Here is an 18,746-nt window from a genome sequence, read left to right as displayed (position 1 = left end):
TAAGCCCAGCATTAATGGCTAGAATATGCATGTATAAATGTCCTTTATTGCTCTGGTTTCTGACCAGATGTAAAGAATGTAAATGTAGTTTCTGTTAGCCTGGGAACACCAGAGAAGTGTGAAGAATTATGTCATGTGAAGCAGCTCTGTGTTATCAATTTAAAGAGAGAGAATCAGAGAGCTCAGAGCATTTTGCCTTGAGAACATACATCACCAGCACTGCTTTGCTTGTTATGTAAGTTTATTTAGAACTGTGTTTTCTCTTAGATATAGCTAGGAAATAGGAAGATTAGACTAGTTTGTTTTTCTGTGATGCCAGAACTTTTCTATTGTATTATTTTAAGTATTTCTCTGTGATCTCTAAACTCTCGACTAGCACTGTGTAGTAAGAAGTATTGCCTTGTGTTTTTATTATTTATTATTAAATATGTTTAAACCTTTCAACTGTGGCTGTTTTATGTAGAGTTAATTTAAGCTCTAAGAGTACATTGCACGTATATAGTGGCACTGTACCAAGTCACTCTAATAAGCCTTGACTATTCAGTCACACTTACCATCTGGGTAATAATATTGTACAATAATAAGTGGACACCTTTTAGGGGCCTTTGAGTAGCTGATAAATATTAGTGGGTGGTGGTAGCTGGTACTACCGTTTAGACTGGCCAGAAAAAGGGCACAGCTGGAGAACCAGTGCCAGGCTTCCCCAGGAGTGTCTGTGTGGTTGTATATAACTCTTATCTCAAAGTGTGTGTGTGTGTGTGTGTGTGTGTGTGTGTGTGTGTGTGTGTGTGTGTGTGTGTCAGCTACTTGGCCAGGGACATAAAGCACTAGTTGGACAGAGAGGCTGCTGGAGGTTTTAGCTTGCCCACTAGGCTGAGATCTGGACCCTATAGCTGTGCCAGTGGGGAGTCTTATTGGGGACCTGGAGAGAAAGGGAGAAACCAGACCCAGACTGACTGTGATCTCTGTGTGCTCTTAAGGGAAATTGTATTTTACTGTGTGGGTATTTATTATCCTTTCCCTATATGGATGCCTCTCACTGGTATTAGTGGTGAGGATTGAGGCTCCTTGATTGCTGGGCCAGTGCCAAGGTGTCACAGTGAATATCTCTATTCAAATAAAATATCCAAATCTGTAACCTACTCTCCCAGCATGTACTTAATACTTCTGATAATCACAAATTCAAATTACTCCTAAAAGAACACCTTACTAACCACTCACTATGTTCCTATACCCACCCAGGCTAACCCTTCCAACCTGACAGACCTCCATTGTAACATTACTTTAATCCCGTTGTAGTACTTCATAGTTGAATGTGATATCTCACTTTATATTATATTTTGTGCCTACCTGCATTTCCTCCCTTATCTCTTTCCCTAAAAAACAAAACAAAAAAAAATGTGTATTGTTAATTTTTATACCATGTTTATATCATGCTATGCACTCAGAATATGCAACTTCCACTGTCAGTATTGTAACTTATTTTATATTTGCATATTTTATATTTTATATGTTTTACTTTATATTTTTTCCATTAATATATTTTCCATTGCTATTGTTTTTTTCTACTTCTTGCCCTGGAGCTTTTCTCCCCGGGTCTCCACTGAAAATGGGCCCCTAGCCCAGTCGGGCATTACCCGGTAAACAAATGTAAATAAATAAAACAAACTATACTTCCAGAAAAAAATGTTGCTTTCTAAATTGGTAATGTATAAACAGACATTTAAAACCATAATGGAAAATGCATATTGTATATTGCATGTGATACTAGAAATGCAAATAAAAATGTATCTTTTTATCTCCTTTCTGTAGATTCCAATTGTCATACCGATTATTGTGACAGTGATCTCTATTTACCTTGTGTTTGCTCCAATCATTGATCAACCGGAGTGGGAATACCTCTACTGCGCATTATTTATCTTTGGTGGTGGCTTCATACTTTATTTCCTGTTTGTCTACTATAAGTTTAACTGGACCAGGAAAATGATGAGTAAGTATAATGTGGGAATTGCACTGAAGTAGGAAGTTACTACGTGGTGTGAAAATAAAATGTAATGTTGTTATCACATCCTTCTGAATTATGAGAATACAAATCAATTGTGCAGTGCAGTTTTCACTGCATACAATGTATTTGGGGCAAGGAAAAATTGTAATGTTATCATCACATCCTTGAAAATCATCAGACTATATGAAAATGAGTTTAAATGCAAATAAAATGCAAGTAATTCAGGCTCAGGTATAGAAACTAATTATTTATTTACAGATATCTACCCCAGGGAAACTACCACACTGACAATATATACCTAAGAGTTGACCCACTTGTTTAGGATTGGGTACTTATATGGACAGTGAACTAACTTCTGACCAAAGTGGGTCCATTGTTGCTAGAAAGTCCAATATTGGACAGCTTATAAACAGAGATTGTATCTAGCTCTAGGGATGTCATTGTTCCCCCTTTACTCAGCCATCATTAGGCCAATTATTGAGTATAATGTCCCCTTTGGCAGGTACCTGACAAACAACAGGACAAAGCAAGAAAGTAATTTGTTTAGCATAATAAAACCATGAATTAAGCACTTTTGTCCTGCTCAGGGGACTTCATCGGAATACATGTATAATTCATCCTTACCTTATATACCATCAGTTGTATCCCCATTAATTATATAAGACTAAATTAGGACCAGAGGATTAAAAACATTTAAAGTGTCTTCTGTTCATTACTCAAAAGACTGTTACATCCATCATTAAAGCACTGTAAATGGAATAAAAAAGATAGAAATGTGAAAGTATAAAAATGAGAGTGTATAAAAATGTATGCATATGTAGACCTCTTTAATCACATATCCACACCCACCCCACTTCTACCACCATAATACTACTTTATTTCCTGTCTTACGTTTTCTTGAAATAAAATTGTGGCTGCAGTATAATCTTCATTTTTAAATGACCACAAGATGTTTTCATTCCATTGTGCCTTGGTTTTCGCCCTTTCATACTCTGAAATAATCTAATATGTTGTAAACAAATTACATCATTGTTTTATTTCTTTAACCAAGCATTATGGTGGCAGAAGTGAGAAGGCTGTTGATTGTTTGCTAAATGGAATTCATTATAGGCTATGCAAACTGTTTGCAAATGCAAAGAAAAAAGAAAGTATCATTGCTTGTAAATGTAAATTGTCTTTGGTCTGTGAAGTTTAATTGTGGACTACAAGGAAAAGGGAAGGAAAACAGAAGTAGGGTTTTGGAAATAATCAGATATATAGAGTTTTGATGATAAAATTACACATATAAAGTAAAAGGAAGGAAAATAGAAGTATGGGTTTGGAAATAAGCAGATATGCAGATTTTTGATGATAAAATTACACATATAAAAAGAGATTGTGCAATCAAGACTACATTATAAATTATATAGAAGGTTAACCAGAATGTAAATAATAGTAGTTTTGTGGCAGCACATTTCTCAGATTACAAAGTTACTAAGGTTGAATATGACATGAAAGAAAAAAATATATTTTGCAGGGAAATTGATATTAGGCTGCAAGAAGGGTTTATGATTATTTTGTTATGGTATGATCACGTACAGCTAGAAGCTGGTGGAAAAGTTAGAAGTGGGAATATTTGTTTCAGCAGAAGGATTTAAGACAGGAACAGGAGAGATTGTGTATACAGAACAAAAGAGAATATCCCAACATATGTAGGAAAGTATTCAGGGATTGCACAAGGAAAAGCTGTCACAGAGTTTAATAAAGTCAGGCAGGTCAGAAAGCTTTCAAAAACAATGAAGGAGATAAAGAAAATATATACCTAAAGGGAAGAAGGCAGATGGAAAATATGCACCCAATGGATACAGCATAATATAGCAGTTTTTCAAGGATATGTTGGTAAGGTTAGAAGTTAATATTAGTAAGTGGAAAGGGTATGGAGAGTCATTATGATGTATAATATATATTTTTCAGAGATGAGAAATGAAGTATTAGGAATACAATTTAGTGATAAAAATGACAAATAGGAATGGAGAAATATATTGGAAGAGATGAACAGTACAGCTGAGATATGTAAAGCTTCTTCTTTGTTGGTTTTGAAAAGAAAATATGGTTTATACAAACTGCATTGTTAGGAATAATATATTTTAGAATGGTCTATCAATTATTAGAAGGTCAAAAAATGAAAATAACGGGCAACTTTTTTATTAATATGGGCTAATAGACTGAACTCTGTTAAAAGAGAAATTTTATATACTGAAGAGCAAAGGACCTAATAAACAAAGATATAGGGAACTCCAAACTCTGGATCCCACACAGTTTAGTTTTGTGAAGGGTAGATCATGCCTGATCAACCTGGTTGACTTCTTTGAGTCAGTCACCAGAGCTGTGGATGAAGGCATGGTGGTTCATACAGCCTACCTTGATCTGGCCAAGGCTTTGATACCATTCCCCATTCAGGAATCATAGAAAAACTCACTAATCTAGGAATCAACCCCTATATCACTAGGTGGGTTACAAACTGGCTCACAGATAGAACCCACAGTGTGAAAGTAGCTGACTCCAAGTCAGACTGTCAACCAGTCATGAGTGGAGTCCCACAGGATTCGGTCCTTGGTCCTCTTCTGTTTGGTATCTACTTTTCTGAAGTCAAGGCCAAGACGAAGGGACTCTGGCTGACAGTTCACAGATGACTTCAAGTTGGGAGCCATAATTAACTCCCCAAGTGATGTTGACATCCTATAGAAAGGCCTCACTGAGACCAATGACTGGTGGCAGAACCATGGCCTTAAGCTCAATGCCAAAAAATGTGTCATTCCATTTGGGAAAAACCTGGTTCCCATGAATTATCACATCAATGGTAGTCCACTGAACACAGAAGGTGTCATAGGAGATCTAGGAACACAGGTTGACAGCAACCTCTCTTTTGACCACCACATTGCCACTGTGGTCAGAAAGTCCTTCTATGTGGCACATCTCATTACTAAGGGTTTTGCATCCAGGAAGAAAGAGGTCATTGTCTCCCTCTACTCTTCCTTCATTAGGCCAATCATCGAGTACAATGCCCCATTTGGCATGTACCTGACTAGACAACTACAATAACTGGAGAGGCCAGAAAAATACCTCACAAAGAGGATCTTAGGCCTTAAACACTTGTCCAATATGGACAGACTCAAAAAGCTCCAACTATTCTCTGTCTCATATCGCCTACTTAGAGGCAATCTCTGCTTGACTTACAAACCCATGTCTGATCCAGCTCTGTTAGAAATGCTACATCTAAAGAAATCCCAATCCCTCTGCACTACACCCTCCAGAGATCTCAACCTCATTACCACAATCAACAAAACAAGCTGGAGGGACAGGTTCATAACCCAGAGACTGTCCATGCTATGGAATAGACTTCCCATACATGTCAAGCGGAGCACCTCACTGGCCCTCTTCAAGAGAAATCTTGATGAGTGGATGAGAAATAGAAAATTGACCCCGGGGATCACTCCAGTGGCTCTACTTGACAGATGCATTGGGAACTAAGGTCGGGTGGCACAATGGCAGGGTAAACCTATAGGCTAGGCTTGTAAAGGCTCCAGGGCCATTAGCCTGGTACACACCTATGAACTTACGAGGCAAGCAGTCACAGGGACCATAAGATGCATAGTCCTTAAACACCATCAAAGAAAATACATTAATAGTATCACTTTGTTATCTAAGCAGGTTGTATAGATATAGTCACTGGGGTGACTTTTTGACTACCTAGCTTTGAAGGTAACTATATTATTGTTATATTTTATATGTAGAGGATGTGTGTTACATAGTTGGGAATATGCTGGGTTAAGAACCTCTCTCTCCAGTGAGTTTTGTTAATATGTTGTTGTAGAATATGGTCTTTCATGCAAGTGTTTGACATGCTGCTGATCCTGCTAAAATGTAGGTCAGGCAGTACTGAGTCTTTGAGTCTTTCTTGGCACAGAAGGCTAGGTATAGGTCACCACAAAGAAGCCTGCAAGTTGCACAGTACAGTGATAATTGAACTATTCTCATAGGGTTGCTAAGGGTTTTAAGAACCTTGATTTTGCAAAGGGTTTTAAGACTGTTGATTTTCTTAGAAATCTCTGTGGCCTTTCTAGTTGGGTAACATGCTTTAACATATGCCAAAGGGACATTATGTTCAATAACAGGAAAATAAGAGCACTAATTAAGTCCAAGGCCAGTTATAAGGTCAGTATAGCATCACAAGCTAAAGACAACCACAAGGCATTCTACAGCTAAGTAAAAAACCTCAAAGGCAGCACATATCAGTGTGCTGAAATGGTAGTCAATGGTACCACCTTCAATGAGCACAGTGACATAGCGAATTTGCTGGCTGACAGATTTAGCTCAAATTCACACCCCCACCAGGGGCAGCAATATCCTAGACCTGGTCATTACCAACATGGGCAACCGGTGTTCCACACCAAAGGTCAATTTCTCATTGGTCAGATCGGACCACAAGCTAATCATCCTAGACATCCACATCTTACCCCCACCCCCAATTAGGGAAACCACCGTAAAAAACTTCTCCAAAGCTAACTTCAGACTTCTTAAGACAGAAGTGGCAAACTTCATGACACAAAAGGAAAACAAGAGCCAGCAAAACAAGACCCAGAGAAATACTATTTATTTTATAATACATAAGGACGGCAAAGAAATTGCACAGACCGGTTTCGGCTGGTAATCTATACACAGCCTTCTTCAGTGTAAAATAAGCATGCTCAAAGCTGTCATTTAAATAGGCTGCAAACAAATCTGATTGGTTCAAACTAAAACCTATCATTCAACCTGGGTGGAAAAAGGCCACCCAACTTAACAATCCATTTTTTCTCTTTTGAATTTAATAATGCATGCCAACCCGTTTTGTTAGATTTTTTTACCCCGAATGATATCGATAATGGTAAACATAAAAGAAGTTGAAGGATGTGATAACTGATGTTTAAATAAAGCATTGTTAATTCTACCTTTTTTGATGTTGCTAATGTGTTCCGAAATTCTCAATCTGAGTGGCCTTGAAGTTTGACCTATATAAAAGGCTCCACATGAACATGTAGCTAAGTAAATAAGCCAATCTGAACTACAATTGGCAAAAAATTTTATCTCATATACAGTGGAAGAATTTCTGCTGGTAAATTCTTTGGTTTTAGATATTTTATTACAATTGATGCAATGTCCACAGGGATGACAACCCGTAAGAATAGATCCTGTTAAGGTGGTTTGGATTGGTTCAGGATTATCTGTATCATGTCCATGTTTGTAATGACTGAATGTGCTACCTAGATTTCTACCTTTCCGAAATGAAAAAAGACATCGATTGGGGATAATGGTAGATATGTCAGTGTCATATAATAACAAATTCCAGTGTCTTTGGATACTCTGAATAAGGTTGTCTGAATTTCTGCCATATGTAGTAGTAAACCTGAGGGGTTGATTGGGAGAACTGTGATCGGTCCTGTAAGTTAATAAGTTTTCCCTATCCATATGACCCACTTGGTGTATGGCATCGAAGACATGGCCCATCTTGTAATCTCTATTCCTGAATCGGTTGATGAGGTCTTTGCTTTGTTCCCTATAGGATGTATTATCAGAACAAATACATTTTAGTCTGATAAATTGAGATTTGGGAATGTTTTTACAGATGTGTGGAGGATGAAAACTCGAGGCATGTAATATAGTGTTATATTCAGGGTGTTTCCTGAACACTTGAGTCCCTAGGGTATGATCAGATAATCTATTGATAGATACATCTAAAAATGTGATGTTATTGTGATCATAATGTAAAGTAAAATGTATACCCCATCGATTGTTATTGAGATATGCTAAAAATTCAAATAGTCCTTCAAGATCGCCCTCCCATATTGCCCAGCAATCATCAAGGTATCGTCGCCAAATATCAAGATGTTCAAGATATATGTTATTACTGCTGTTGTATATCAAATCCTTCTCCAAATAAGCCATAAAGAGATCGGCATAGATGGACGCAAAGGAGGAGCTCATGGCGGTACCCTTGGTTTGCCAGTAGCAGACATCTTGGTAGAAAAAGACATTATTAGTCAGGACATAGGAGGCCATATCTAATAAAAATTCATTGAATTCACATGTATAAAACCTGAAATCTCCAACCAATATGATAAAGCTTCTAATCCACCGGAATGAGGAATGTTGGTATATAGGGCACTTGCGTCTAAAGTGCACATGCGCCATTCAGGTTCCAGTTGAGTGTCTGAAATAATTTGCAGAAAGTTGGTTGTGTCCTTTAGGCGTGAGCGAATAAGTGACAAAAAGGGTTTCAATTTGTCAGTCAAAAAAAGTGAAAGGGGTTCCGTAAAGTATCCCCTGCCTGATACAATGGGTCTACCTGGGGGGGGGTGTAGGGTCCTTGTGTATTTTAGGCAAGAAGTATATGTACTGATTTGATGAATCCTGTACTGATAATTGATGCATGAGGTTTGCATCAATAATAGAAGCATCTCTGGCAAGAGAAAGAAATTCAAAAATTTCTTTTTGAAATCTAGGTGTAGGATTTATTATCATTTTAGCATAATGTTTTGCATCAGATAATTGCCTGAGAGCTTCTTGGTTATAATAATGCCAATCCAATACCACAACAGCACCCCCTTTATCCGCTGAAATGATTACAATATCATGATTGTTTTGTAAGTTCCTGATCACTTGTTGTTCAGTCATAGTGATATTATTTGATCGAATATCAGATACTGAATGTGCATAATGTAGATCCTTGAGAACATTGTTTTGAAACTGTGAAACAACAGGATGCATCGGTGGGTTGAATTGAGATTTGTGATATGTGAATTTCTCTGAAACATCAAAACCGTTAGTACAACCAAAAAATAATCTTAAATTGAGCAATCTACAAAATGATGACACATCTTGTGCAAATGAATCTTCAGTAACAAAAAAAACGGGAACAAATGATAAACCTTTATTAAGGACATTGATTTCAATAGGTGATAAATTATAACTGGAGAGATTTAAAACATTGTTGTACATGTGTGATTCTACTTCATCATCACCAGTTGTAAGAGTCTTTGTATGTCGGTAATGGCCTTTGTGTTTTCTCCCCCCTCTTTTGTACTTGGTCCTAAAGGGGCCCCTGTAAGTGATCGCTTGGGAATGGGTGAACCAGATGCAGTCTGCAGTTCACTCTCAGGGCCAGAGGTTAGTTCTTCAGTAGAGGAGCCAGTATCAGAAACCAAATTGTTTTTTAATATTGATTTGGGTCTTTTCCTTTTTGTGGGGCGGCTATGTGGAATGTTGAATTTAACCTGTTTTTTAACACTAAAGGGACTGCTGCCCTGGTAGTCCGACATATCCCTGTTAAATTTCTGAATTTTTTTTTTTTCTTGAGTTGTGTCTCCAAATTATTTAAGTCCGAAGCTACTCTGCTCAAATGTTTAGCAAAAAAAGGCTCCTTTTCAAAGGGTTTTACATCATTGGCAAGGCCCAAGACAATACTGACTTCCTTGTCGATTGTGCGCTCATAATATTTGTTTAATGTTTGAACAAATGACATGCTAGCTTGGTGTTGGATCCCAGCCCATTCTGATGATAAATCGTCATCAATTTCAGCAACTAGGGGTTGAATTCTGACCCTGAGGCCACGTGGAGTAATATTTTTGGCAATGTATGCTTTAAAAAGTTTAGCATGCCACACATTGGAGCGCAATAGTCTTAGGTGTTTATGAAGTTTATCAAATGCCAAATTGCAAGTTGTCTCTGACCCCATAGGTTCCCCATTGTTGGCAATATCATGGCTGGGACCCAAACCAAAAATACTCAGATCCTCTCTGTCAGAGGATAATCCAGAAACAAGACTCAATAGATCCATGAGAATGTATAAAAGATAAATTAAAGTGGACAATAATAGCTACAATGGCTACATCCAAATCAAGGACAATAATAGGCCCAGAATGGGACTATGTCCCTGATGAGTAACTGAGACCAAACGAAGAATGGTTCGGACAAAGTTAAAAAGAATGGGAGACACACTCAAAGAAAAAACAAATTATGTAGGCAAGAGCCTATCTAATTACCAGGGGTACATCGAAATATCAGGGACAACTGGAACTTAAAGCCCACAAAAATAAGAAAAAGCAAGAGACCCAATGCCTGAGCACAATTAAATAGTATCCAATGAATCCTGGCCCTAAGTATTGAGAAAATAATCAATACTGAGAAATTGAGGGAGGGGACACAAGAATAAACGGTAGTAATATAAGGTGGCCACTGACTGTGAATGGGGACCAATGAAAATTGGTCAATAAAAATAAATATATATAAAAAAATTGGTAAAGTAATGAATGGATAAGAAATATATAATATAGAGCCTTCCACAATATTGACAATCAAAGACCATAGCATGTATAGTATCTTAATGGCTAATGAAAAATTATGTCAAATAATTGAAAGGGGACTACCAAGTGACTGGATCCTTAATCACAAAACTGGTAATATAAATAGTGTAGAAAAATCTCAAACTTGAATAAATGAATGTCTGTTAGACAAAAAGACCCACAAAAAAGTCAAGAATACACTAAAAAGTTGTGTCCTATGCTGTAAGGATAATATAGTAAATAATACAAGGATGTGATATGTACCAATACTATTGAGGTCAAAATCTAACTGATGTGAATGTAATAAGATAAAGAATCAACATTAGACTATGATGTAATCGTTTGTTGGATAGTTAGACAGTTAAATATAGACTGATCAAAAACATAATACATGCATAAACCAGTGAGATATGATAAACACTTTGCTAAACTAAGCTTATTAATCCCTTCACAAATAGAAACCTGCAATGGTTAGACCAATACAAAATCCTAGCGTTTAACAATGAAAAATGCCAGAGTTAAGCATTCATATACCAAATGCAAAATAGTCCGTAACTTAGGTTTCCTAGAAGATGCTAATAAGTGATGAAATATAGTCTTTTCTGAACCAAATGTCAATAAACTTAATATTGCACTCGTAACCAAAATGGCGATGGCTTCGTGGAACGCTGGCTGTAAGCAGTTCACAAAAACATCAACACAAAACACTGTGCAAAAAATGAGCACCCTCCAAAAGTTGAATCACATCCACAATCACCAGAGTTGGACCTGCTGTTAATAGTATGTCCCAATCAAAAATGGTAACTACCTTGGTATTGAGGGATGAGTCAAAAGATATTTATAACAATAAAAAAGTCAAAAAAGAGAAAATAAGTCACCCCTTTGCTATAACCTGATCAAGAACATAGTACATACATAAGCTGGTAAGGTATAATGAACACTTTCCTGATATAAAGCTTATTAATCCCTTCACAAAAAGAAACCTGCAATGGTTAAACCAATGCAAAATCCTTGAAGAAAAGCTTGATTAACATTTAGCAATAAAAAATGCCAAGGTTTAGCATTGATATATCAAATACAAAATAGTCCATAACTTTGGTGTAGAGACTGTGGTCGAAGATGCTAGTATGTACTGTAAATATAGTCTTTTGAAAAAAATGTCAATAAACTTTATATTCCACTCGGAACCAAAATGATGATGGCTTCGTGGAACGCTGGCTGTAAACAGTTCCCAAAAGCATCAACATGAAACACTGTTCGGTAAATAGGCACCCTCCAAAAGTGGAATCGCATACACAATCACCAGAATTGGACCTGCTGTAAATAATGAGTCCCCCACAATACAGGTACAACATGTATGGGAAATATAGTGAAAAAAGAATAAATGTTCAAGAGGCCAAAAAAAAACTCACTATGAGACCTTCCAGATGCGCCAAAGGCAAACTGAAAAAAATTTTCTGATCCTGGACCTTCGGTTACTGCCAAAGGAAATGCGTCAGGTGAATATTCATCTATACTGATGCTATTGGAGATAATACGACCAAACGCTGACCAGAAAGTAGTTAAAAGGGACCAAAATACGACTCCAAGAGTGAAATGCAGACTGCACCCTGTTCACGCCAAAGCGACTGCCCAGCTGGAAACCTGATGTCGATATGGAGGCGGAACTTCCTCTAGAAACCCAGAATATGCGCAGAACCAATCCACCATGAAATAAAGTAACAAAACCAACTGGAAACCAGATACTATAGTGGAGTTATGCAATCAGGGTATAGAATGGTGATTCAATACAATATTGTTTTGAGTCTTAAATACTTGAATGAAACGAAGTTGGAATGAAATACCAAGAATTAATATAATCACAAAAAATGGACTGTAATAAACCATAAGCCATAAGCAGTCCTAGTGATTCAAAAAAGATATAGTTAAATAAGCTTGGTAACTTAGGTGGGGTCTTTACTTATGGAAACTTCATGACACCCATGCAGACGGACAATAAAGGTATGACTGCTGAATCCTACACATATGCACTTTATAAGCACTTACACGAGTGCATGGATCATGCTATCCCTAATAGAGCCAAGATGCTATCCTCCAAAAAAAGGAAGCCGATCTGGTGGTCCTCTGCCATAAACAAACTCTATAACAGAAGAAAGAAACTGTTGCAAAAAAGAGTAAAATCCCAGTCATGGGGACTGGAGGAATGCCCTGGTCAACCGCAGTAAGAAGCTGAGATCCCTCATAAAATCCTCCAAAGCTAGTTACGAAAACAAAATTGCCACTGACTCTAAAGACAACCACAAAGCATTCTATAGCTATGTCAAGAATCTCAATGGCAACACTCAGATCTGCTCTGAGTTACAGCACAATGGTACTAAATATACAGAACCAACTGATATTGCCAACATCCTGGCAGATAGGTTCAGTGCTAACTTTACCCCCCACCCCCACCCCACCCTCTAGAGGGCCCATCTCTATACCGGAAGAATGCAAAGTTCCTGTAATCACGTCTGAACAGGTAAAAAACACACTCTCCAAAGCCAAGAACACAGCATCCATGGGACCTGACAATATCCTAGGCTGCGTTCTACACGAACTACAGAATGAACTGGCACCCTACCTAAGTACCATGTTCAGTTATAGCCTCACTTCAGGCTTTGTGCCCACTGAATGGTGCACCGTGACGGTTATCCCACTCCACAAAGGGTGAGCCACGACGGACCCCGGGAACTACCTCCCCATTAGCCTGAAGAGCCTGGTCTGCAAGGCCATGGAACGTATCATCATGGAACTCATAAACAAAGACATTGGTAATCTCCAAACTCTGGACCCTACCCAGTTCGGATTTGTAAAAGGCAGATCATGTCTTCTAAACCTGATAGACTTCTTTGAAGCACTCACCAAAGCCATAGATGAGGGTAAGGTGGTTCACACAGCTTATCTAGATCTCGCCAAGGCTTTCGACACCATCCTACACTCTGGAATTATAGATAAGCTCACTAAACTAGGTATAAATCCCTATGTCACTAGATGGATTGCCAACTGGCCCACGGACAGAACCCACACTGTGAAAGTAGCAGTGACAAGTGGAGTACCACTGGGTTCAGTCCTGGGTCCTCTCCTGTTTGGTATCTACTTCTCTGAAGTACAGGCTAGCACAGAAGGTCTTTGGCTAACAATGTTTGCAGATGACTGCAAACTAGGAGCCATAATTGAAACTCCTAATGATGTGAACATACTACAAAAGGGCCTCACTGAGACAGATGCCTGGTGTCAAAGCCATGGCCTGAAGCTCAATGCCAAAAAGTGTATTCTCATCCCCTTTGGTAAAAACTCTGTACCCATGAAATACCACATAGCTGGTAGTCTACTTAATGCCGAAAATGTGATAAGAGACCTTGGGACACCGGTGGACAGTAGTCTCTCCTTTGATAATCACATCGCCACAGTGGTCAGGAAATCCTTCTACATGGCTCACCTCATCACAAAAGGTTTCTCATCCAGAAAAAAAGGTCATTGTTCCCTTCTACTCATCATTCATTAGACCCATTATGGAGTACAATGCTCCTTTTGGTATGTACCTCACAAGACATCTACAACAACTGGAAAGACCACAGAAATACCTCACAAAGAGGATTACTGGCCTCAAACAGATGCCCTATGCAGACCATCTCAAAAAACTCCAGCTTTACTCCGTCGCATATCGTCTACTCAAACGCGATTTCTGCCTAACATACAAAGTTATGTCAAACCCAGAGCTGTTGGACATGCTCCACTTAAAGAGATCCCAATCCCTCCGTGCCACACGCTCTAGAGACCTAAACCTTGTCACCACAATAAACAGAACATGCTTGAGGTATAGATTCCTGTCCCAGAGACTTCCCATATTCGGGAACAGACTACCTATATATATATATATATATATATATATATATATATATATATATATATATTAGCACTTCAAGAAAAATCTTGATGATTGGATGGGAGATAGGACATTCACCCTGGGGATCACTTCTGTGGCTCTGCTCAACAGGGGCACAGGAAAATAATTTTCTTGGGTGGCGAAAGCCAGGGTACATTTTTGGCTAGGCATATATAGGCCCTAGGGCCAATAGCCTAGTACCTTCCTATGAACCTCACCCCCTACTCGCCCACCTCCCCCATTGAAATACCTACTAGCATAACCACCAACTGTTAATAGGGAGCAGGTTGACCCAGTAGCCAGGGATATGGCATATGTAGACAGCAATCAGGCCTTTGACCAAAGCTTCTATGGACACTGACAATACCCCAAGATGCTTTTTAAACAGCTTGAAACATGACCTATCAGAACCACTTGAGTCACTTCTCTATAGCCTCAGAACTAGCTTTATACCACAAGAATGGAGGCCTGCAATAGTTATCCCACTTCACAATGGTAGACCATAAACTGACCCCTGAAACTACAGACCTATCAGTCTGACAAGTCTAATATGCAAAACCATTGAATTAAATATCATGGTTTGTCTTTGAGGGAGTCACCAAGGCAATGGATGAGAGGAAGACAGTGCATACCACCTACCTGGACCTGGCTAAGGCATTCAATACACTAACCCACTTGGGTAAAGTTGGAAAACTCACTTTACTGGGTATAAATCCCTACTTAACTTGCTGGATTGCCAGTTGGCTCACAAACAGGACTCAGGAAGTCAGGACTGCTGATACCCTCCCCACTAAGAAACCATTCAATAGCAGGGTGCATCAGAGCTCTGTTCACAGACTGCTGCTATTTGGCAGCTACTTCTCAGAGGTAAATGCTAATATCAAGGGCCTTTGACTGACCAAGTTCTAATATTACCCCAGATTAGGAGCTATCATAACATCTTACAACCAGAGCTAACACAGACAAATGACTGGGGCCAAAGTCATGGATTAAAATTAAATGCCAAGAAATGCATTATAGTGCCTTTTGGGAAAGCTATCGCCCAGGCTAATTACTCTAACTTAAGACACCCCTAAGAGCTGACCCAGTAATCAGGGATATGGGAGCATATGTAGACAGGAATCAGGCCTCTGACCAACATGTGGCCAAGGCAGTAAGAAAATCATTTGATGTCACCAATTTATAAGTGATGGCATGGTATCCTGGCACAAGGAAGTCATATTGCTACCTTATTTGACCCTTATCAGACCCATCATTGAGTATAATGCCCCCTTTAGCATATACCTGACCAAACGTATGCAACAGTTAGAACTCTCACAAAGGTTCCTTACCTGGGGAATCCAGGGTATAAACACAATGTCCTACATGGATCACCTTAAAGCCCTATCTCAGTACTCTGTCTCCTACAGGTTACTGAGAGGCAATCTACACCTGACATACAAGGCATCCTTAGATCCATTTCTAATGAACCTTTTGCACATCTGCAAAATGAACAGCATCTGAACCACTAGATCCAGGAAATTAAATCTGGCTTGTGACATGACATGTCAGCAAAACAGATGTGTCTCAGAAGATCTCCAAACTCTGGAAAAGGCTCTCCGGCCATGTGAAGCAGAGTCCATCCCTAATCCTATTTATGTGTAACCTTAACCACTGGATGGGAAATCAGAAATTCTCCCTGGGTCTGGTCCCCATGTCCCTGACAAACAGAAGCAGACAGTAATGCCCAAACTAACATGCTTGCCCACATAACCTCTAGAAACTTCCTAACTAGCATACCCCCTCCAAATAAATGCCTATGATACATATGGACACAATTGGGTTGGATTACACAGATAGGCTTAAAAAGGCCCTGGTGGTCATTAGCCTAGTTTATTCCTATGAACCTATGAGTACTGTGTAATAATGATGTTTTTATATCTAGAGGCAATTTCTTTGGATATCATTTGGGCCAGATAGAATAAATTCCTAACTATGGTGGAGACTTTATTATTAAATGATGGAGAGTTATCCATCTACATGCCAAGGTCTCTCATAACAGTGTTAGTTCTGTAGCGGATTATCAATTATATGACAGGGAATGGAAATGCCTTGCTTGCTAAACAGTGCCATGCTACATTTTTAGCATTTAGTATGATACAGTTTTATGAACTCCAGGTGTGTGCATAGTTTAGCCTTTGCTGAAGCAATTTGGTATCAGTGGGGGATCAAATAATAGTACTCAAATTGATGCTGTCAGGAAACTTGGTCAGTCACACTCCTGGGGTATTGGCCTGGATATCAGCAAAACAGATGCTAAAGAGGAGAGGTCTAGCCATGAAATCCAGTGGGACACCACTAGTTATAGTTTTACACTGCGATACAATACCTTCAAGTTTTACAACTTGGGTTCCATCAGCTATCCAATTTGCAATCTGGTGGAAAATGTAGAGGTTTACACTGACTTGTATTAATTGTTTTTTATACAAACACAGGGAATGGTATCAAAACCAGTTGCCAGATCAAGATATGCAAGTCTGGAATAAGTCACCATTGTCTATTGCCTCAGTGACCTTTTCAAAGTAGTCTACCAGGTTTAGGATGAAGGCTCTACTTCACAGAAATCCATAATGGATATACAGCCAGTGGTTTGCATGCAGTTAATACAGTTAAAAAATGATGAAGTTAATAAAATATGAAGCTGAACTGGCTTTTTGTTTAAGAAACATCATAAGGTATTGGTTGAACTAACTGAAATTAGAAAAGGAAGATTTGAAAAAGTATCATTAGTAACTGGTATAACAAGAAAGTAATATTCTGGAGAGAAGTTTCCGAAAAGAATAAGTAACAGAAGACAATGGTATAGCTGATAATTGTAGACACTTATTATAAAGTAGGCTAATGTGATTAAAGGAAAATTAAGTAAAAGGATCCAGTGTGAAAAAGAGAAAATATTTAAATGTGAACCACTCTTATGGGATTTTTATAGATAATGTTCTTCCAGAGAATTATAATACCGTCCAAAACACGATGCAAAATAATGAATGAAATGACCTGTAATTTCCAGGCAGTAATAAATAAGACAGGCACACACACTTATAGACTGTAACAGATTAGATTACTTGGTGAATGTATGTCAGAAAGAAATGAGATTTTTTTTTAATGGAAAACTTGGAAAATTATGTTTGGTTTGTATACTGGTACAGAGGAAAAAGACAATATGGCCCCTATATATGATATAGAGAATATGCACAGTATAGAGGGGTGGATATACAAAGTCCTTCATAACAAGGTGTGGGATTCAAAATAAAAAGCTGAAGTAAATAAATACTTGTACATACAGATTTTACCATTTTCCTGGTTTTCTTTAGGCAGGGGCCCCTCAAGCACTCTAAGCTTGCACAGGGAACTGTATGCTGCTATCATATATCCAACTCTAGAAGGATGAACTGCCCTTGCCAGATCACTAGCTCCAGATTAAACTAGGTGGATGCTAATACCATTCACCAAACAAAGGATACCACAATCCTCTCAAGCCACCACTGCCACAAAGATTGCTTTCCGTCATTCCATACAGTTAAAATATATCCAATTCTAGAAGGATAAACTGTCCTTGCCAGATCACTAGCTCCAGATTAAACTAGGTGGATGCCAACACCGAGCACCAGACAAAGGATACCACAGTCCTCTCAAGCCACCACTGCCACAAGAATCACTTTCCTTCATTCTATACAGTTAAAGTATGTGCTTACATTAATATATGCAAATTCCTGTTATGCACAAAGCAGCATTTGGTTGTTCCCTGGACATGGCCCCTAGAGTTGCTTAGTCTTCACTTTATTAAATAATTGAGACTCTGTATTAGGAATAGACATATTAATAGTCTCTCTAGCTTTATCTAACTCCCTTCTATCTTCAAGTACATATTTCCTTTATCAGTTTACTAATGTATTTTAATTAGTGCATTTGGCAAACTATTTACCAAAACCACCCAACCCTATTAGCATTCTTATCTGGTTCCTCTTTTTATTCTTACTCAAATAAGCAGCAGTTTTTCAAAAAAAAAAAAAATTCTGTGAAAAACATGCCTAACTGATTGTTTTGAAGCCTGTTTCCTTGACCAGATCTCATTTACTCCCGCAAGAAGTTATTTTGTCTTCCATCACTCCCTGCATGCCTTGCACAATTTAAAATGCAGACCTCATCTGTTTCACTCCATTTACCATTTCCTGCTTTTCTTTAGGCAGGGACCCCCCTCCCCCCGCACTCTAAGCTTGCCCAAGAACTGTATGCTGCTATTGTAAGTAAGCTTTCCTACCCTGCTGACAGTACTTCTGTTGTTGTTGTTGTCTTTCGGCTTTTCCCAGTTAGGGGTCGCCACAGCGGAACTCCGGTCCGCTGATGATTGGCAGTAGATTTTGACGAATGCCGAGGTGCCAGCTCGACTTTCAACCTTCAACGAAGGCACGCCCATTTA

The 18,746-nt window shown here is 38.6% G+C and overlaps 1 protein-coding gene across 1 annotated transcript in view; it reads left to right on the top strand.

Annotated features, from left to right (window-relative positions):
* The window catches only part of SLC7A9 (solute carrier family 7 member 9), a 369,032-nt gene that overhangs the window by 330,878 nt on the left and 19,408 nt on the right, over positions 1 to 18,746 (top strand). Inside the window, exon 11 of the mRNA XM_044081885.1 lies at positions 1,813 to 1,990. Coding sequence (XP_043937820.1) covers positions 1,813 to 1,990 — 178 coding nt within the window. The remainder of the gene's footprint in view (positions 1 to 1,812; positions 1,991 to 18,746) is intronic.

The sequence above is a fragment of the Protopterus annectens genome, chromosome 8.part1 (genome assembly GCF_019279795.1).
Source record: "Protopterus annectens isolate FY-2018-M chromosome 8.part1, PAN1.0, whole genome shotgun sequence".
In the NCBI taxonomy this organism is placed as follows: domain Eukaryota; kingdom Metazoa; phylum Chordata; order Ceratodontiformes; family Protopteridae; genus Protopterus; species Protopterus annectens.
The sequence above is the reverse complement of the archived record's forward strand: the minus strand, read 5'-3'. Positions and strand labels throughout refer to the sequence as shown.